This window comes from Calidris pugnax, unplaced genomic scaffold (genome assembly GCF_001431845.1).
Source record: "Calidris pugnax isolate Ruff unplaced genomic scaffold, ASM143184v1 scaffold206, whole genome shotgun sequence".
NCBI lineage: Eukaryota > Metazoa > Chordata > Aves > Charadriiformes > Scolopacidae > Calidris > Calidris pugnax.
Genome location: NW_015090957.1, coordinates 1,466,600 through 1,487,406, shown reverse-complemented (window position 1 = coordinate 1,487,406; position 20,807 = coordinate 1,466,600). Strand labels below are relative to the sequence as shown.

The 20,807-nt window shown below is 54.1% G+C and overlaps 1 protein-coding gene across 5 annotated transcripts; it reads right to left on the bottom strand.

Moving 5' to 3' along the window:
- Nucleotides 1-495: 495 nt before the first annotated feature.
- On the bottom strand, nucleotides 496-19,604 carry WIPI1 (WD repeat domain, phosphoinositide interacting 1). 5 transcript variants are annotated; one of them, XM_014952266.1, is made up of 12 exons: nucleotides 19,521-19,604; nucleotides 17,773-17,942; nucleotides 14,446-14,542; nucleotides 10,715-10,812; nucleotides 9,602-9,694; nucleotides 9,231-9,301; nucleotides 8,447-8,554; nucleotides 7,894-8,058; nucleotides 7,601-7,708; nucleotides 6,314-6,435; nucleotides 5,514-5,614; nucleotides 496-1,048 (listed from the first exon to the last, which is right to left on the bottom strand). In XM_014952266.1, the coding sequence occupies exons 2-12, from the start codon at nucleotides 17,857-17,859 to the stop codon at nucleotides 1,001-1,003; spliced, it is 1,098 nt and encodes a 365-aa protein (XP_014807752.1). In that variant the 5' UTR covers nucleotides 17,860-17,942; nucleotides 19,521-19,604; the 3' UTR covers nucleotides 496-1,000. The 5 variants fall into 5 exon arrangements, with proteins under 5 accessions (XP_014807752.1, XP_014807747.1, XP_014807750.1 ...); XM_014952261.1 differs by having other exon boundaries at nucleotides 906-3,469; nucleotides 5,461-5,614; nucleotides 19,521-19,602; XM_014952264.1 differs by having other exon boundaries at nucleotides 910-1,048; nucleotides 5,461-5,614; nucleotides 19,521-19,602.
- Between the last annotated feature and the right edge of the window lie 1,203 nt (nucleotides 19,605-20,807).

Below are 20,807 nucleotides of genomic sequence, written 5' to 3'. Positions count from 1 at the left end.
AAAAGGCTTGTTTTGGGAAGATGCCAGGGAGAGGAACCAGGGGAGCTGCTCCCCGTCACCCCTGCACGGAAACACCCACCGTGTGATGGAATTTATCTGTAGGGGGGTCAGGAGAGGTCCCTGCCCCGAGGCCTCCCAGCAGATCAGGGCTCCAGAGGAGCTGCTCCCGCTGGTCCCAGTGTGACACTGGGGAGGCAGAGGGGGGAGCAGCTCCTGTGGGGCCATCTCTGAGCAGATGCAAACCCCGGGGGAGCTGCAAAGGCAAAACTGAAGCTGCAACTGAAACTGAGAAACCACCGGGATTTCTCAGCAGCTGGGGGAGGGTTCTCTGAACCAATTTTGGACCCTGATTTACACACCCAGCTCTTTCTTTGGACTTGTGTGAACATGGGCAGGTGGGTGCAGCCTCGGCCCCCAGACCCACCCTCCTGCTCCCAACACCTCACCAAGGCTGACATCTTTAGGGCCCCACAAAGCACAGCAGGAGCACGGGCATCATCTGCCAGGGACAGGCCACGACTTTATTCTGTCTTCAAACATAGCAAATGGCATCTCCTCTAATATCACTGCAAAAATACTTTGCCTGGGTAAAATAGTATGTATATACTGTACAAAGACATAAGTTTAATAGATCTTCCTATAAGTACATTTATACACATAAACCAGCATAAATTAGAAAAGGGACAAATGGGTATATAAAATTCTGGTTACGTACAAATCTGCTTAAATTAGCATTTACATTGTGGTTCTAACATATAGTCTGTTAAATATAGCCATGTGCATACAGTACATTGACACCCCCGGACACGGACTAGAACAAGGGGCCAGCGGGGCCAGCTCCCCACTGAAACAAACCGCAGGAAAAAGCAGTGGCCCACCTTGGATTGATTTTTTTTTTTTTTTCCTCGTCTTGGGGACTCACAAATCTTGTTCTTCGAAATTCCCGGCTTTTCCAAGGCGCTTCCCAGCAGCTGTCCTGAGCACGGGTGTTTGCTTCTCATCAGGACCTCTTGGCTCTGCCCGGCTGACCTCCACGGCACAAGATTATCTACCAAAATCAAAACAGAAGGGCCTTACTTTTCCCAGCAACAGGGTGTGTTTCGAGTTGGTTTTTAGGCAGACGGGAGGAGAAGGGGGCAGGGATGTCCCGCAGTGTTTTACTTTCCATTCAAAGGCAGATTTGCGAGCACTTTATTTATTTACTTTCCCCCTCCCCAAATTTACAGTCCTGGGAACAGGAACCATCTGGCCGGGTGATAAGGGTGTCTGGCCTCAAGCTGGGGGGTGACTGAGGTCCGTTTCTCTCGCTAAGTCCTCCCAAAAAGTCATGGCGGGAGGGGAAAGGTGTGTGTCGTGTCTCCCCGGGGGCTCCAGAGCTCAACACCTACACGACGGACGGGGTCAGGAGAGGGGGAGCAGCCTGAACCTCAGCAAAGCCTGGGGGTGACAGAGGAAAGCAGGGCAGAGAGGAACCGGCAGCAGCAGGACCCTCAACCACCTCACATCAGCCCCTCTGCCGCGGGAGGAGGCTGGAGACCCTGGGGTAAGAGGAGCACCTCCTTCTTCACCCGGGGCCTCTGCGGACACCAACCACGAGCCAAGGGACACGACTCCCCTTCCCCAGCTCCGGCCTCGCCAGGTGGGACCCACATCTCCCAGTCCAGGAGGCTGCAGGAGGATCTGTGCCGGCTCCTCTTCCCGGGATCTGTCTCTCCATGGGCTCCAGGACCATCCTCCGCTCGGTTTTGAGGCTCCAGCGTTGGCACTGGGTTCCACGTTTCCCAAGGGACCTCAGATAACGTGCTGATAAATGGGGCTTAATCCTGAAAGGCCCAGCTGCTCAAAACGCCCGTCTGAGCTGCCATGAGGAAGAAACCGGTCAGGTTCTGCCAAACTTGCTCATCCCCCATGAAACACGATTACCAGTAGAGCTCCACTGCAAAATCGACGGCATTTCCTTCGCTAACAGCCAGCTACTAAAAAAAATAAATCACTTAAAATCCATAGTGCCACATATTCACACAACAGAAGGAGCGAGGCACCAGGCAGCAAACAGCAAGGAGGAACCTGGGCAAATACTGGTCCCGTGGAGGTGCACCTGCAGCCTGGTGGCTTGGACTGAGATCCATGGTTTGGAGCAGTGGGCACACGTGTGGACCCTGGGCTGGGGCACGGATCTCTGCACCCTGCCAGGGTGGGGACATCGTGCTGTGGTGGCCGTGGTGCTCCTGCCCGTCCTCCCAGGGAGAGGCAGGAGCCACGGGCACACACGGGCAGCAGCATCCTTCAGCAGCACAGGCAGGCTGCCCAACAGCTTCAGAGTTAGTCAAAAATTGATATTGACATGAAAGAGATGTTTCTAAAGACTGTGTATTGGTGATGGGAAGCTGTCTTTGAAGAGCTGGCCGCTGTCTGCGATCCAGCCTGGCTTAATGAAATGGCTCAATGGCTCTCCTGACAAAGCCTGGTCCCAAAGCCGACAACCTCCAGCCTCCAGCCAAATGCAGGACGGATCATGTTCGCCTGGAAAAGCACCGAGCAATCTGCTGGAAGAAATCATCTGAATCCCAGAAGTTTTAACAAGATCCGCTGGTTGCGTTCCCCAGGTCCACACGGGCCATCTTGCTTGCTGGATCCCATGGGATTTCTTTTGTCAAACCTCACAGCCCTGCCCAAAAACTGCTCTGACCATGCCCTGGTGGGGAGAGCCACCAGAGCAGCTCCCCAGAGTGGAGCCTGGCCTGAAGCACAGCCCCACAACGGCTCCCAGCACCGCTGGAAACCTCACCGGCACCAGACACCCGGAGGAGGGCGGCAGCCGCGGGGCAGGTGAGCGGCACAGAGCTGTGACCACAACCATCCACAGCCAGAGATGGGTTTGCTCTTCCCATCCCACAAAGCACCCACCAGCAGCCTCCTCTCCAGCTCCACACCTTCTCCTCACCCCAGGCCTTCTCCTGCTGTCCAGATTGGTAACACCTGAGAGCTTCCTGCGTAAGAGCATCAGCAGCTCTGAAAGTGCTTCATCCCCCCCATCAACACAACCAAGAGACAGAATTTAACTTGTTTAACCTCCTGCCGCAGGGTCCTTCAGCAGCCCTGGCACCATCAGCAGCAACATCCACAATCGCTCTCACCGAGGCCGCTTTTTATGAGCCCTTCTTGAGCTTCTCTCCTCTGATCTGTCCCTCCTTCTGCTTAATGAAGAGGCAGTTTTCCACAATCAGCCACAGACTTTACGTTAGACTGGAGCTGTTTCTCCTCGCTCTGAACAGCTGAGCCTCTGAAGTCTTGCTCGAGGTCAGGGGAAGGCAAGATGTTTCAAAATGGAGAGGAACGGCTGGGTCTGAGCGCTGCTGCTTCTCCAGAAGTATGTCTAAGTTCAAAGCCGCACTCGTGGCGTGGGCTGCGGGTGAATATTCCATTTTGTCACAAGTTTTGAGGTTTTTAAATGTCTTTTTGTTGCACACTGGAAAACAAACAAAACCCTTCCCATGTTTCCGCAAAGCAGAACGCTGTCAAAACATTTTTGTTGGATAAAGTCAGGTTTTCTCTCCTTCCTTCTCCGCACAGAAGTGACCGATGCCTGAAAGCCCCCCCCGCCCGCCCCGCTGGCACGTCACCCAGACCGAACATCTCTGTGCAGAGCACAAACAAGGCAGTGGAGTGAAATTCAGAGCATCAAAACATCCCCACCACGTCCCGGGACGCAGCGGGAGCCAGCGCCGCGTTAGCTGGCAGCCCAGATGCAAAACACATTCCCCAACGGAGGGGCAAACCCCAGGCAGAGACTGGCTCTGGAAGCTCCAGTTCCTAAAGCCACCCCACCAGGGAGTATTTCAGGAACGCGCCTTCCCTCCCACCCCACCTCCTCCCCAGCGTTACACACGTAAGATACTCGGGCAGGTTAATTACAGCAGAGGATTTTGAGAGATCAGAGGGGGTTTAATGAAGCGCCCGCTGCCGTACAGCAGGGATCCAGGGCTGCCTTTCTACGGCACAGCCCCGGCAGGGAGGCTCCAGCAGCAGCCTGGTTCCTGCTGGCTGGCATCTGCTTGTCCCCAGAGCACACGGCCAGGAGCAGGTTCAGCAGAAGGAAGCAAATAATTTCTCTCTGGCCCTGCTGCTCCCCCCCCGGACCTGTGATTTTGACCAAAGGAGGGACATTTTAAATACCCTTTTTGGGTAATGGAGAAGGACAACGAGAAAACTCTTGTTCTCAGGTTGTGTTACAGGTGGCAAAAGAGAATCGGTGTGAGGATTACGCCACTCGAGCTGGATCTCAGCAGTGTTGTTTCAAAGGGAGCCAAGAGCTGGTCACCTTTTATCTAAACAACACTCTGCACCGGTTACTAGGAAAGTGCCTCTCGGAGGTCAGGCCCAGCACATGGAACAAATCCTGGGATCCCGATAAAGCTCTTACTTTCTCTTTCCCTGGCAAAGCTCCAGCAGCAGGACATGTGCAAACGGAGTGAGGGATTCAGCAGTCTGCCAAGCCTACAGCCTGAAATCTACGTTCTGCTGCGTTAGTGCATCACTCTCAGGAAGACACAACCAGGTCAGAGCACGGTACCAAAGTCTGTCCATTTAGGGGTTAGAAACTTAACACAACAAATGTCATAAGAAGGGAAAGTGCCTCTCGGAGGTCAGGCCCAGCACATGGAACAAATCCTGGGATCCCGATAAAGCTCTTACTTTCTCTTTCCCTGGCAAAGCTCCAGCAGCAGGACATGTGCAAACGGAGTGAGGGATTCAGCAGTCTGCCAAGCCTACAGCCTGAAATCTACGTTCTGCTGCGTTAGTGCATCACTCTCAGGAAGACACAACCAGGTCAGAGCACGGTACCAAAGTCTGTCCATTTAGGGGTTAGAAACTTAACACAACAAATGTCATAAGAAAAAGGAGCCGGAGAGACACTGCCAGGCTTCAGTTAGACTTCAAAAAGCCAGTATCTTCTTCCAACAGTAACTGAGGAAGTGCCATATAAGAATCATAAAACGGTTTAAAACATTGTTATTCCTTTCGTCTTTGTAATCAGAAAGGAGTTTCCTTTTCAGTTAGCTTGGGAATGAAGAGACTGGTGAGGTTCAGGTATGGCCCAGTTGCATTCCCTGAGCTAACACGGCCGACTGGAAATGCAACTGGGAGTATTGAGCTTTATTTCTGGATGATGGTATTGTTCAAATTAAAGCTATTCCTGGTAATACTAGAAATCTGTGCAAGGCACAAAGGTTAGATCTGGATCTGAACGTCATTCTGTGTCTGCACTTCATTCAACAAGTTTGTGCAGATCCACCTCTAATTATTAGGTTTGATCATCTTTGCCCCATCCCCAGCTGCCGTTTAGTGGGGTGTAATTTTCCTGGCACTGTCCCTATAACTTAATTAGTTATTTCAGGGTTCACAGTGAACTGGGACAAGGTGGGGGCAAACAGTATCTCTTCTAGAAGAGGTTAATACTTTCTTCTTAGCCTGAGGGCCGAATGGCAGTTTTAGGGGTCCCGAATGCTCACAGGAGGAAACTCATTCTCGTCATCAAGACACACTGGTCCAGTTGCAAACTCATGCTCTGGGATAACCTCTCCTCGCAGGGCACCGCCGTCCTCCGAATAACCTGCCCAAGTGGAGATACAAAACATTAGGGATAAATGGATGGGAGGAGGCTGGAAACACGCAGCAGAGACACTATTTTATCACCTTTTTAGCACTGAGCTGCTTTCCCTGGCTTTTTGGCAGAGCTCTGGGGGGCTGAGAAAGGCATCTCCATTGACACAACAGATCAGGGAAGGGACTAGATGGCTACAGGGGGTATGTGGCTCCTGCAGCAGAAGCTTTCCTCCTCCCACCATGAATGTAAGCACCAATTTCGGAATAATATCCACATTGTATGTGGACCTTTAGAGTCGGTATTAGAATGACAGTCACCCCGTCCCCTGCAACAACTTAGTGCTGGCTTCGTTAGGGTAAGGTCTAACAGGTTCAGGAGAATCTGTAGCGATCTTGCCACAAAAATAGTGCGATCTGTCTTCTGCACCCACAGGTTCAATGCCTGGAAACCAGGAGTTTCTGTCTAGCAAGCTGTGGAGCTGGGATGTGAGCCCATCTGCAGTGCAGCTCTGCAGGAGGAGGAGAAGCACCAGCAAGGGATTCCCGGGAAGCAGGGGATGAACCGGGTGAGCTCCAGAGAGTCCTGCTGCCCGGTCTGCATCGCACAAGGGGCCTTTCTGGCTGAACCCTTGGAAGCTGGGAGACCCTGCTGTGCTCCAGGTGGCTCTCTTGCTCCTGCCCGAGGAGGAGGAGAGGCAACACTTACCTGGCATGGTGGAAGTTGAAGGCACTGTACTTTGTCTGGCTACCGTTGCTGCGTAAGATTGAGGTAATGGAGGCCGAAGGTCATTTTCTTTGTTCTCCTCCGTCTTTCCTGAGCCAAGCAGACTGCTCGAACGGGAGCAAGAGAGGGGAGAAGAGTTAGTTCTGATCCCAACCGTTCCTCCCCCCCAGCACCAGCTAAGCCAAGCGTCGCCATCTCCTCGAAGCACATCACCCACCCGCAGCACCCCACGCGGCCCCAGCAGCGCTGCGGGAGGAGAGCATTGTGCTCTACCAGTAAGGCAGGGGGGGAAGCAGAAGATAGGGACAGCACCACTTGGGCTGGAGGACAATGCTGGCATGAGAATAGAAGGGAACAGAGTGACCACAAAAGCTTTAGGTTACAAAAGCAAACAGTGTTTCTAATCACAGAGGGGGCTCCGAAGGGCTTCCAACAGGAGCGGACTAGATGGGAAAAGCAGCCCTGGCTAGTTTAGGATGGAGTCTGTGCAGAGATAGAGTATGATGTAACGTAACTCATGACCCAAGGGCCCTTTTCAGTCCTCTGATGCTGAGAGGAACCCACGTAGGAAGCTGAGGAGGGCTGCTTGGGGCCGGCGTCTGCGGTGTCCGAGGGCGGCCGGAGCACGCTGGACAGCGCAGCTTTGAAGTGCCGGAGTTTTGTGGCTTTTCCAAAAAACTGCTGGCATTTTCCTGGCTGGCGGCCACCTCCCGGCTTCCAGCACATGTTACATCGCACCCCACCCCGAAGGCTTCACATCTGGAGCCAAGTAGCCCAGATCTGTGTTTGTGTGTGTGTGTAGGGGGGGTTACGTGCTTAATCAAATTTGCACACAAGCTGAAGAGCAGCACGGAGCCTGTGCTGGGGCAGAGCGGGCCTGCAGGCATCTATCTAGGCAGGGGTTGTTTATGGAAGGTCCCAGCATCACTTCACACCATCCCACCCCCAAAATCACCTCTCCAGCACCCACTCATCCCTGGAGAAGGTGCTCTGCCACCATGGTGGTCAGTGCTCTGCTGCTGGAGGCATCTCCAGAGGCCTGCCCACCTCTGCTGAGATGTCCCACAGCTGCCCAGGGATCGTGGATGTCCCTGGTTTCTTCTGCAAGGAGCCCCATGTCCCTGACGTGGTTCCCACCCACGTCTGTCAGATTAGGCAGCTCAAATCACAAAGTCAGTTCTAATGTTTTGCTCCTACAGCTCAATTTTGTGCTTTCAGGTGAAATTTCCCTTCATTTTTCAGAAGATGAGCCTCCAGAGGTATAGTTACCTGTGTTTCTTAATTAAGACACACTCCCCTCCATCTTGCGGGTCCAAGTTGTAGATATAGAGATGTCCATCTGACGTAGTCACCAACAGTCGAGGCAGCTTCTGAATCCTAATGAGAAAAGCATCATGAGGCCCAGCCCGTCTGCGCTGGCCCCGAGATACAGCCTGCACCCCCACGGCCTGCTCTGCAGCCACGGGTGCGAGATAAGGGCCCCCAGTGTGGGTGTCCTGCAGAGATAGCCGGGCCTGCTCAGGGGCTGGCGTGGCAGAGGGGACACCCGTGTCAACACGTACGTGGAAAGGGCACAGATGTTCCTTTGGCCGGAGATGTTCAGGCGGACGGTGGCAAAGGCCCGATCCTGGCTCATCATGCCCGACACCTGAGCAGGGAGGTAGTTGGTAGCAGCCTGGAACATCTTCCCCATGTAACCACTCCAGGTTGGAGGCTCTTCTGGCCGGCTGAGGGGGGTCACAAAGCAGCTTCAGTGGGGCTACCGCAACCAGCCGGGGCAAAACACATCAGGAACAGCCAAAACAATCCTCATCTCAGATAGGCAAAGGATCTGGAGCACCTGCACACACTGTGCACCAGCCTAGCGGGACACAGGGGAAGGAGGCAGGGGACAGTGGCAGCTCCTAAACCCCGAGCAGGCCTGGAGAGGCTGACAGCAGGGATGCTTATCCAAGGAGTGAATCCCACAGGACACAAAGCCAAAGAGACCGTGTGCAGGTGGTATAGCTCCCAGGGAGTGTGTGGGGAGGAAATGGGAGCCAGCTGCATAAAGGCAGAGGTCTGAAGCGGAGACATCCTCAGGGCAGGCAGCTGAACCCAGGCTCACCCCCTCACCTGTCAGTCAGATGCTCCAGTTTAAAGATGTGCACCGTCTCCGTGTTGCTGGAAGCACAGAGGAACTGGGAATCCATGCTGAACACAAGGGAGCTGATGTTCACATACCTGGGGCCAAGCACAGACAGCACTGCTCACTCCAGGGCACGGTGTTCAAGGGGAATTGCTAAGTTTTGCTCACAGACCCACACATGCCGGGGAGCACCCTGCCTGGCTGCTGCCGAGCCCGCGGGCCAACTGAGGAGCATTTCCCTCAGGCCTTTGCTCAGCACAGCTCAGGGTAACCTCGGGTTAGTGACAAACAGCCAGGGAGGTGGAAATGTCCTTGCTCCCAAGACTGCAGAGTGAACATCTGTGCCAGCCTCACTACAGCAGCTAAAGCTCCCGTACTGCGAAGGCCAGGGCGGACATCCAAAGTGTGAATGACTTGCAGATTCAAAGCACCTCCTTTGAGAGGGCAAGAGTGGGGCTGGTAACTTTGGGGACTTCATTATTTCAAGTAAGAAACAAGAAAGGACAGAGCAAATGGAGAGAGTCTACCCCTGTTCTCTGCGATGGCCCTGTTCTGTGACACACTGAATTGACTCCCTACACTTGCTGGCGGCAGCGGGCGCAGCGTGGCTCTGTCTGCCACAATGACATTTCTATCTCATACGCTCCCTCTTGTTTTCTTTCTGCAAAAGATGCCAAAGCCACCAGGATCTGACGTTGCCCTGCCCCTGTGTTTACACTTCTGCTCCGGGAGCCCTCTGTGTATTTGTCACTGACAGAAGAATGAACTGACCTTTTCATCCCTCGCCGGAATTCATAGAGCTTTTGCCCACCAGGAATGGAAAATACACGAATGACTGTGCCCTGCAAAAAACGCAAATGGATTTTTTGATCATGCAGGAGCAGGGCAAAGAGTGCAAGCCCTTTCCCTGACACACCCAGGAAACTCAGGACGTGGCAAAGGCCCCTCCTGTTTGCCAGCCAGGGTCAATCTGAACCCGATACACTGGCTTCTTACGAGTCAGCGTGCTTTTGGTGCCCCTCCTCTGTTGGCTGTGTTTAAGAACGGGCAGCTCAGAGGTCATGCTCTCCATGGGACCCCCCTGCCAGCCGTGGGCAGAGGCACAGGCAGCAGGGAGGGTGCTCGCAGCTGCGCTCACTCACTTTTTCAGAAGCACTTGCCAACTTCGAGCCGGTGGAGTTGAAGGCGAGAGCAGCCAGAGGCCCGTCGTGGGCAGGGATGGAGCAGGCTGTTTTCTGTGGGGCAGAAGGTGATGTGAGTGCAAAGAGACACGTTGCTCCTTGAACTGCGTAAGGGCAGGGTGTTCCCCGCCTCGCACCCTACCCAGGCCTGCCGATAGGGATTCATGGCATCCTATCACCCTTACGGTGTCCCTTCAGCATCCTCAGCATTTCTTATCTCTGCCCTGCCTTGAGCTCACTCTCCACCTACTAGGTCCACTGTGATTACAGAAAGCTCCTTCCTGGGGCGGAGGTCTCAGCTCTCCACCTCTCCAGGCTGCGGGATCGCTCTCTCTGAAGCCTGGCATTTCTTTGTGCAGAGACAGAGACGGCCTCCCTGCAGTTTGCTCAGTTCTACAGCAAATCCTGCTGCAGCGACACCCCCCCGATGCCTGCGGGGAGCCCAGGCCCTCACTAGTACCTCTCACAGCAGCAGCGTGTTTTCCCCTTGTGCTCTGCTCCTCCCCTGCTGCAGATCCTCGGCTCCCGCTGCACGTAGAGAGCGACAGCCTTATGTAATCCAAAGCCCTGGCATAAACAGCAGATAATCATGACCCTGCTTCCAGCCAGGGACAGATTTCCTGATGGGGCTTTGGACACCTCAGCCTCTCCGTGACCTCGGGTCCGGCATCCCTTCCTGCCTGCGGCACGGCAAAGCAGCTGCTCCAGGTCTTGCACTGTGGCTGGAGCAGCTCCAATCCCTCCTGAGCCACCTTGGTCACATCAATCCCATGGGATGTGCTGCTGAACCCCCTATAGGAACCCTCTATAGGAACCCCTGGGTCAGTCCCTCAGGCTGTGGGGTAATGGGTCACGTTCTCCCACCCTGGGAGATGGATGTCCCCATCTCAAAGAGGCTGCTTCGCACGGCATCCAAGCAAGGGGGATGGGGACGTGCCTGCCCCAGGCAATGCCCTCCCAGTCTGCTGGGGGGAGTGTATTTATTCATCCCTCCCAAAGGCCCCGTGGGCTTTGCTGTGGTTGTGTTTGTTTTCAGTCCCTGCCGGTATCCACAGGGCCGAGCTCCGCACTTACCAAAGTATTTCCGTCGTAAAGCGCGATCTCCCCGCTGGTCGCGCTGCCGGGATAAGCCAAGTAGGAGTTGGCGTGGTTGATGGAGAGAGCACACAGACCTGGCAGGGCGAGAAGGACACGGCTGAGGGTGTTTGCTGGTGGAGCACAGAAAGCAGAGCCGCAGCCACGGACACGGCGGGGGGTTCAGGCTCTGTCTCATTTTGGGGCAGTGTCCGGCACCGGGCGCACGCCGGGTTCGTGCTGGTAATGCCTCGGCCGTGGGGCCACCTGCTGGCACGGGACAGCACGGCTCCTGCTCCCTGCTCCCTGCCACCAGCCTCCCCAAGGAGCCCCGGTCCTGCTTTTGGGCACACGCTTGGCTTCTCCCCCTCCTTGTCTCCTTTGGGAAGCCAAGAATAGGTGCGTGAAACACAGCGAGGGACATCTTGGTCCCAGGGCTAACAGGACTCCTGTCCAGGCACATCTGGGCACCTCCAGATGTGCAGGGGGTGTAGGCACTGGGTCAGAAGCTCAGATGAGCAGCGCGGTGTGGGCACAGCCTGGCACGTGAAGGCTGGCACGGCAGGGCTGGGGCCGGGCAGCGTCGTTTCCTTTTTCTCTGAATGGAAAAGGGAAGCCGGGAGAGACAAAGGAAACGCCACGGTTGTGCAGGGAGTTTCCGGCTCGAACCCTAGCTAAATTTTAACCACGGGGGGAATTCTTCAGCCATCTGTTTTTATGCCAACATGAGCATTTGAGCAGGAATTACGTGATGAGACAGGGATGGATGGATATTTTCATCCGCTTGTCCCCCAGGTGACCTCGGAAAAGAGCATCTCTTCCTGCCTCTCATTCCTGCCGCTGGCGGGGGACCCGTCCCGGTGAGCCCTGTCACACACAGAAACGGGTCTCAGTCGCCTCCTGCCCCACGTCCCCGGGCTCACAGTCCTCCCCGAGCCAGCTCAAGGCTTCAGTGTGACCTGAGCTTCCTGGCCCCCGCCGGGGGGTCCCATCTAGTCCCCCACGGGGAGGAAGCCGTGGGGTTAAAGGCTGCCGGGGATGCTGCCAGGGCCCCCAAACAGGACGCTCGCACGCGTGCACGTAGAGGCACGGACGTGCGCACACACGCCATGCAACCCCTCCTGTCAGGACACGGCCCTGGCCCCGGCCCAGCAGCAGGGAAGGATCGGCTGAAGCTCTGGTTTTAGGTCATTGTTTATAACTAAACAAAGAGAGCGCGGCGGAGCCAGGAGCTGCAGGATCGGCCAGGGGGCCCTGGGGATCCACTCCCTATCAATCAGAGGCATTTACATCATGCCAGGGACGGGAGAAGAGGCTCTGCAGCAAAGTGTGAGAAGAGGCTCTGCAGCAAAGTGCAGGCCATTAAAAGGCAGCTAAAGAGGGAGGGGAAGGAGACAGGCAGCGATCACCCACACACTTTGGTTGTGATGAGCAAGGGTGTCTTTTCAGGATGGTCTCCCCAGAGCCCAGGCAGCACGGGGGGGATCAGTGCAGCCCCTTTGCTGAAGTGGAGGATCTAGAGACTGCTGGAATTAAACAAAGGCAGCTCTGAGCGACTGGGGTGAGTCACCCGCTCCCTCTGCTCTGCGCCTGGCTGGGAGAGGCGGCCGGGAAACCGGGCCAGGGGAAAACACAGCTGTGAGTGTACTGGGCTGACCTCAGGGAAGCGCAGAGAACAAGGATCACAAGGGACACGGGCAGCCTTTGAAGATGCTCCTCTGCTCTTGGCAGCCCCACAGCCCCGAGGGCTGGTGCATGAAGCGGTGGGCCCAGGAGGGAGGAGGCAGGTTGGTGCTGCTCAGCGTGGCACCCCAGGGAATGTCACATCACAGGTGGCTTCCTCGAGCACCATGGAAAAAAAGCTACAGCATCCAAGAAGCCTGGCCTTGCCCCCAAGCCAGCAGGTCCAGAGGGATCTGGGGTTTGGAGGGAGCCACGTGAGGTGGTTTCCAAAGCTGCAGTCACCCCCAAGATGTGCCCTTATGGCACGGACGTCAGCGTGAGCACTGCAACCTCCTCAGTGCAAATCCTGCCCCTGACATGAGCCACAGGGAATCACAGAAACACGGAGTAACTCATGTTGGAAGGGACCCATGAGGATGAAAAACAACACGTCTGAGCACACATGAGACACATCAGGCTCACCCACTGTGGGCATTTTCCTCTCCTGTGTGGAGGAGGCTGGACTGGGAGCCAGGTCCTGGCCAGGAACAGCCAGGGATCTCACTGCAGCTGGCAGCAAATCCCAGTCCCCACCGTGCTGGTGTTACTGTGCCCATGGTTCATCGTTTGCAGCCTGATCTCACACCCTGTCACCACAGATCCCTGCTCTGGAAAGGGTTGTCCAAAGAGCGGTGAGGCTGAACTGCCTCGACCTCCTGGACACGCTGTCCTCGAGGTCAGGCTTGGGACCAGAGCAGATGGTGTGGGGACAAAGGAGCACACGTGGCACAACACTTGCCACTCAGCTCATTTCAACAACAGCTGCTGTGATAAAAGGGCTTTAAAAAATTGAGCCTGTATGAAGTCCTGTGATCCACAGCAGCCTAGTCCTGTCCCGGGGAGCACTGATTGCTTAAACCTGATCATTCAGCCCCGCTGCAGAACAGCCTCAGGCCTGGGTATCCCTGCCCTTCCTGCCGCTGGTGGCCTTTCTCGGGAAGGTTTTAAACTTTAATTATATTTGCAGTATTTAGTATGTTTAATCCACACGGAGAGGCCATCTGTTGAGACCTGAAGTAGGTCAGGGGAGCTGCCGGAACAGCGTCCCTTGAAAGCCCAGAAGGCAGGCGTGAGCCCATCAGCAACTTCCCAATTAACCACCCATGAAATGATGCTGCAGCCTGCGAGCGAGCGGGACGTGGCAGCGACACAGGGCAGCGCCGCGGCCGGCACTCGGCCAACTTTCCCTCTCCACTGCTAAAAATAGCTCCTCTCCCATCAGCAGGAAAGCCGGATTCACCCTCCGCTGCACAGAGAGGATCTGCTCTGCAGCCACCTGCCCTGCCCCTGGGGTTTGCGGCGTGCAGGGAATAAGATCAGGTGGCAGCCCTGGCTCCTGGGAACTCCCTGGCAGGGAACTGGCTGCGTTTTCGGCCCCGGGTGATCTCCACGGTGCTATTCACTTTGGGAGCTGACCCCAAGCCCGTAAGTAATCACAGCTTTCTACCTGCATGTGCATGGCCAAAAGAGAAGCTGGGTTAACCCCAGGTCTGCAGGGAGTGCAGAGCTGACTCATGCCAGCAGCACGGGGAGGCAGGGGCTGCTTTGTCTGGAGAGAAAAAACACCGCCGGACTCTCTGACACAGGGCACGGTGAAGGAAGGGCAGGGAGCCCCGGAGGGAGAGTTTCAAGCTCTCCTACACGTGGAGGGAAACTTGCAGTCCTGGCCTGTCTTACAGCTTTCCACTTGTGAAAGAGAATGAAGGCAGAGCTGGGAAGCTGGGAGCTGTGCAGACATCCCACAGGACAGGAAGGCACCGAACCTGGGAGGTGAAGTCAAACCACACTGACCATCTCTGCTCTCCTGCCATGGCTTTGCTCAGCACAGAGCAGGGTTTCTGCTCTCCTGAGCCCGACTGACTGCCTTCATGCATTTCTGGCTCCCAAATGTTAAATTAGGACACACAAGCCACAGGCTGGTTTAAATTCTAACGTGTGTGTTGAGTTGTGGCTTTACACAGCTCCTGCAGAGCTCATCTCTCCCTTTCACACCGCTCTCCCACGCTTACCTGTTGTATTTGGAGGTGTATCCAGAATAGTCTTCAAAAGCTTCATGTCCTTAATGTTATGGATGTAAATTGACTCCTCCAGGCAAACAACCAGCCTCTGCAAAGACACAAGGGACATGCACAGAACCTCACCAGCACAGGCACGGTGCCTCTGCCCGCTGCTCCCGCGGTTCACACCCCCAAACCTTCCCTGTCAACTCAACAGGAATCTCACACACACTGAAATGTTACAGAAACGTGATCTCTTCTGCTTCTCCATCCCCTCTCACTGGACAACCTTTGGTTCTGTACGACTCTGCTTTGGAGAGCTGCCTGCACCTGGTCTCACTTTAGAAAGCAGCTAAAACACCATGACTTCTCTGCTTGTCTCACACTCATCTTCCACAGCCCCAGACCCCAGGAACTGGAAGACAAAACAGGATTATACCCTTGCCATGGGGCTTTGACTGCCATCCATTCCTACCCCAAATTCTCTTTGCAGGTCTTTTCATAGCAAATTAGTTTTTTATCATGAAGACCAGGCAACAGAGAGACTGCCAGTCCTGCTTGTCAGGATGCCTACGGCTGGGAATACATGCCCCTTGCCCGGAGTTCTTCCCTGATTTGGGAGCAAATATTTAGGTGATGGGCCTCCTACTGCTGCTAACCCTAATGCATCTGTTCAGCAAATTCATGTTTCTTTTACCGTTTGGCACCAGCAGGGAAGAGTCTGCTTTATGTGCCCTGAGCTGTGCAGCACAATTGCATAAAAACGGGGCCAGGAAACATTTGTTCAGGGAGAGTCACGGTGTTTAGTGTTCCACACAGAGTATTTATACCACCTCGGCAGATGGGTAGGGCATTTCCAAGTTCAAGTGCTTGTACCTCTTCTACTGAACTCCTCAGGAACCCCCCCTGCCCACCCAGCCAAGGGCAGCTGTGGAGAGAGGAGCTGCCAAGGGCTGCAGAGGAAAGGCAGAAAGGCAACAGGAGACCTAACGCTGTAACCTTTGCACTGGGACACCATCTCCCTGACCTCTCAGCTTGGTGTCTCAGCTTGGCCCAGATCTCTGTGTGTTACCACGGAGGCATTTTGCACAGAGGGGTTTTTTTTGGGACTGAGCTTTGGATCCAGCTGAAGTTGTGCTTTCTAAGTCCAGCGAGCGCACGGTTCCACCTGCCTTAGTGCCAAGTGTTCGGAAGTGCTGAAAACCTCCCAATAAAAATGTAAGGCCAGACTCCATCCAGGCTCCTGAAGCTGGAGCACCCAAATCCATGTACAGGAAGCCTCCACCTCTTTAGAAATGAGGCCACTTATTTAGTATCTAAATGTAGAGCTTAGTCACTAACTTGCAACACCCACATTAGAAAATCTTTGCCTTGCTCCACCATTACTCTCGGATCAAACTCTTTCCCACTTCTATTCCTGCTAACCACAGCATCTGGGGCTGTGTCAGAGCCATCCTGCCTTTCCAGGAAGACTTTGCCATTTCTACAGTAACAGCCATCAACTTGCTAGCAGAGACCGTCAGAGGAATATTTATACAGCTGATTTCAGCAAAGCCACCCTGTGTTTTCCCAGAACTGCAAAACGCGCTGCTATTGATGTACAGGTGAAGGGAGGTTTCCAGATGATGGCAAAGCAACAGCCAGAGCTGCAGGAAGGGACAAAATCCAGGAAAGTGATGGGGGTGGGAGGTGAACGGGCACAGGAGGCCTGAAGAAGCCCAGCAGGAGTTGGAAAGGGCTGGTGCTCTGCCTCCTGCCCTCCCCGCAGCCCCACAGCCCGTGCTGACCTCAGTGCAAACCCTGCCAAGGTGAGGATGGGGTTTATCTCGCTGTGCACACAGACAGAGCCTCCCAGAGGCTGCCTGGGGGTGTGATGGACACAGGGTTCAAGGCACTGCGTCTTGTACAAAGTGTTACTGCTCACCAGTATTTCTCTTTAGTACTTCAGTTAGACACCAGTCAGGCTGGATAACTGAGTTGTGTGTCGAGGACTTTAACCTGCTGAGTACGGACACAGCCAGGGAAGAGCATCAAACCTCTCCAAAGAGCTCAGCAGGGTCTCAGTGGTGAGTGAAAAGACAGGGAGGGCTCCTCACCGACCCCACAGCACAGCCTCATGCCCCACTTGGAGACAAATCACCATCTGCCTTAACACACTTGAGAGATAAGATGGAGCTTGGAACAGAGAATCTCCAAATCTCTCCAGGTTTGTCTGTTACAGCAGGAGGATGAGCTCAGCCCAGGATTTGAACCCAAGCCCAGAAAGCGGCCAAGGAACGTGGGTGCACATCACCTTCAGGCCATCTCCAGAGCAGCACGTGGGGAAAAGCCTGAACTTACTTTATTCTCACACTAATCTCCTAGAGCTGCTAAGCAGAACCTCCCTGTTTATTTTTGTATCTATCTGCAATTCAAAGGAAGTCCTTATTTTGCCAGCTCCGTTGTAAGTTTAAGTGAAAAAAATCAATTTAGGACAGATTTAATTGTAGTACAGGAACTTCTGGTCAAACACAGCTTTACTGGAAACTCAACCCAGAGTTTCCTTATGGGAGAGCCTTACTGCAGGTCTCACTGTTGCTAACTGAAGAGATGCTGATTATATACAATTACACAGACTGCTTATTTCTTCATTGTAAAATGTCCTCTGCTTCTTACGGCATATACTTTGAAAATAATTATGGACAAAAAGAAAAGATGATTTAAAATCCTCCAAAAGGCTCCAGGCTGCATGAGACTGTGTCGGTTCAGAGAATAAATAACACTCTAAAAGCCTTCTTCCAAGTGGCCTGAATGTTTTCTATACCTTTAAAAATAAACCAAGACTGCTCGCAGTACTTGAGAAGCAGCCTTTCACCTCATCCACGGAGTTCAAGTTACTCCTGGGTTTTGTTACCAACTTTGAAGGTCTCATTTGCAACCAAGATGGCAGAGGTGGGCCTGAAGTCAGGATGTGGAATCCAAGGGGAAGGAGAAAGATGAAAAGGTGGTTTTTTGGCAGAGCTGTGTGCTGAATAGGCAAGAAGGCAGACAACAAAAAGCCTTTGTTTAATCGCTACCAAAACAAGGACTTAGCTTCATTTCACTGAAGCAAACAGTGGGCAGATGATACCCACAGCCATCCTGCTCCCCACAGCCATCCTGCTCCTCTGTCACAGCCACCAAGCCTGAAGTGGAGCCTGTAGGAGAGGACTGGGACCTGTCCCTCCAGTCCCAATTCACAGTCTCCCTGCAAACCTGCCCAGGCCACCGCTGCTGTGCCGGGCAGCGCGGTCCCAGCTGGAAAGTCAACACCAGCAAAGAGCCAGAGTGGGATGACTCTGGCTCACCCCAGCCTCTCACCTGACGATTCAGCCGGATGGACAGTATGTTACTGGAATAGCTGTAGTTGCAGATCTCTGTCCCTTTCTTGAAGTGGTAGACATTCATTTGCTGTGGCTTGGCATGACTGACCACAACCACAAGGCTGCTGGAGAACAGACGCTCCACGATGTAAACATCTGGGATTTCATCTGGGCACAGAAGGAAAGCAAGACAGAGTCTTTAGCTTGGATCATGGTTGGTTTGACTGCAGCAACAAGGGACTCAACTCAAGAGGGAACGGGGTTGGAATGCTCAGTGAGAAGGTGTTCAACATCTGCATTTCTTAAAAATTTCTCCTATCTGGCACAAAGCATTTAGGTCAGAGCAGGAAGGGGTTAATGAACCTTCCCCTGAAGGCAGAATTGAAGTCAGCCCCTTCTGACAGTGCAGTTATGCCTCTCCTGGGCAGGGCCCTCCAGCTGAAGCTAATCCTTGGGCCCTCCAGCTGCAGCTAATCCTTGGGAAGGGGTTATAAAAAGGAGGAGCTCACCCAGCTTGGTCAGGGGTTTTCCTGGAGGAAGTGAATAAGCCAGAGCTTGCTGAGGTAAGGACCAAGCTGTGTGTAATCCTGTTTATTTTGCATGGTGTCTGGTTTCTCCCAGCTTCCTTAAGGCAGGCTGACATGTTTCAGCTCTCCCTGTCACTGGGGCTGTGGTCTCTAGAGAGCTCTAGTGTGGCTGTGGGGAGCAGTGGTGGGGTATGTCTTGTAGAGACCATGTTTGGGGTGACTCCTCTTGTGCTGAGGAAGTACCATTACAATGGTCCTGGTAGACCTAGACCTAAATCATCAGGGACTATAACTTCTATAGTGGGTAGCCCTGTGGTGCTCAGTGCTTGGGCTGTGCTGTGTGGGAGGAATAAGGACTGTCCCACAGCCATGGTGTGGGACTGCTCATGTCTCAGCACACCACTTTAAACATGTCACCACCAGGAATCTGTTTCCCTTTGGCCTGGCAGGGGACAATCCAAACTCCTAAATGCTTTTTAACATAAGTACAAATGTATGGCTTGCTGCTGTATAGCAGCTTAGTTACCCTGTGAGACAAAGAGGAAAGGAGCCTGGACACTGTTTCAGATAATGCAGCCATGTCTGGTTGCTGAGGTTGTTCTACAGCCAGTGGAGAGGGACTAGTGCATCCCAGGTGTATCCTTAGTGCATCTCAGCTGAAGCACTTCTGTTCCTGGCCTGAACCAGACTAGAGTACATGCTCCAAGAGCCCTGACTTGTTTTGGGCTGTTAATTGCTTTGCTTGCTCCTCTGAACACAGCTAAGAGCTCAAAGCCTGCTGTGAATAACCTTCTTACATGGAAAACCTGTTAAAATCATCTTGCTTGTAAATACCACATTGGACTAAGCCTGTGAGTTATCCAGCATCTGTGCTGGGAGCCTGCAGTCTCCTGTCCCTGTATCTGAAACATGGCAGTGGTGAGCTACCTCTGAATGCTGGTTTGCAGGACAAACTGCTGCTGTCAGAATGATGGGAGTGAAAAAGAAGCTGGACTCTAAACTTGTGAGAGTCCTTCAACTTTGTTAAACTACTGCTGACTGTTCAGAAGTTTCTCTAAGGCTGTAGCTCACTCTAAAGGCTGCTGTGCACAGGGCAATAACCAGAGCTGTTCCTCTCCTGATATGGGTACAGCAGAAAGAGATGCCATCTCTGCAGCAGCAGTGGGCGGAATCACCCCCTTGAGGCAGATATTCCACTGCAGGGCAACAGGACACTTACTGCTTTCATGGACCTGGTCCAGTTGCTCCACAGAACTTAAGGAGAAAAGCCTGTATCCAGTTGTGGTTCCAATTGCCAGGGAGCTGCAAAGACAAGACAAAACCCTGCTAGTTCAGATCTGAAGGCCTCCGAGTGAGAGTCCCTGCAGATAGGGGAAGCAGGTAGTTCCTGGTACAGAGATCTGTGAAGGCACAACTTCCATTTCGACTCTCAATCTAAAGCACATAAAGTAACAAACCCAAGACTCTGGCATTCCAGCCTACAGAAGGCGAGTATCCCTGTGGGACAGTGAACTATCATCCATTTGTGTTCCTGTAGCTGCTGGGGGAAAAAATGGGCACATCTCTATCTGGGAAGCTGCAGATGGGACCCTCGGGACATAAAAAAGGAGACCCTTTCCTAAGGCAGGAGCTGATCCATCCACAGTGACGTGTGAGGGCTGTGACAGCTCTGCTCTAACGGCAGCGAGTCAGTGCCAAGCGCTGGCTCTGCTCAGCTCCAGATATAGCAAGCAGCAACATCCAGGTCTTAAATCATCAGCAGCTCGAATACCAACACATGGTGTTTGTGCTGGTGGCCAGCAGCTTCACGTCAGCAGCACATCACCACCCGTCAAAGCACCCTTTGTTTAGACACAGCACATGCAAAGCAGTGCTGGGAAGGTAAGGACATTTCCAGGTGCGGGGCTGCTATCTCTGATCCTTATCTTGCACCCCAGGATCTGGGCTGGTCTGGGCTCTGGGTGAGGGCTGCCAGGCACCGTGTGTGGCTCGCTGTTGGGATGTCTGTTGTGCCTCTTGGGAATGGTTCTGGAGTGAGTGGCTTTGAGGCAGGTAAGCCACAGGTTGGCAACGGTGAAAGGGCCAGAGGCTCCAAGGAAACCCTCTGTTGTCCTGAGGCGGTGGTGGGCCCGGGAGCCTGCGCAGGGCTCTGGGCACGGAGCCCCGGGGAACGGCCCCCCCGGAGCGGGCACGGACCAGCAGACAAAGCCCTCACAGACAGCGGCTTCTCTGACCACCCGACACTGCTTCCCCAACTGCCGGGAGGTAAAACCGGCTGATTCCTCTTGACTCCGTCCCCCGGAGGCCTCACCCGGGGGTTGGGGTGTCTGCCCCGGCCCAGCTCACCCCGAGCAGGGCCCTGTGGGGCCGGGGACCCCCCGGGGCCGGCCCGCGGATGGGGAAGAGCCTCGCCCAGGGCCCCACGGAGCAGGATCCGTGTGGGGGGTAGTTACCCCTGCAGGCCCAGCAGCCCCCGTGGGGCCTGCCCCGTTCCGGGCCCTCACGC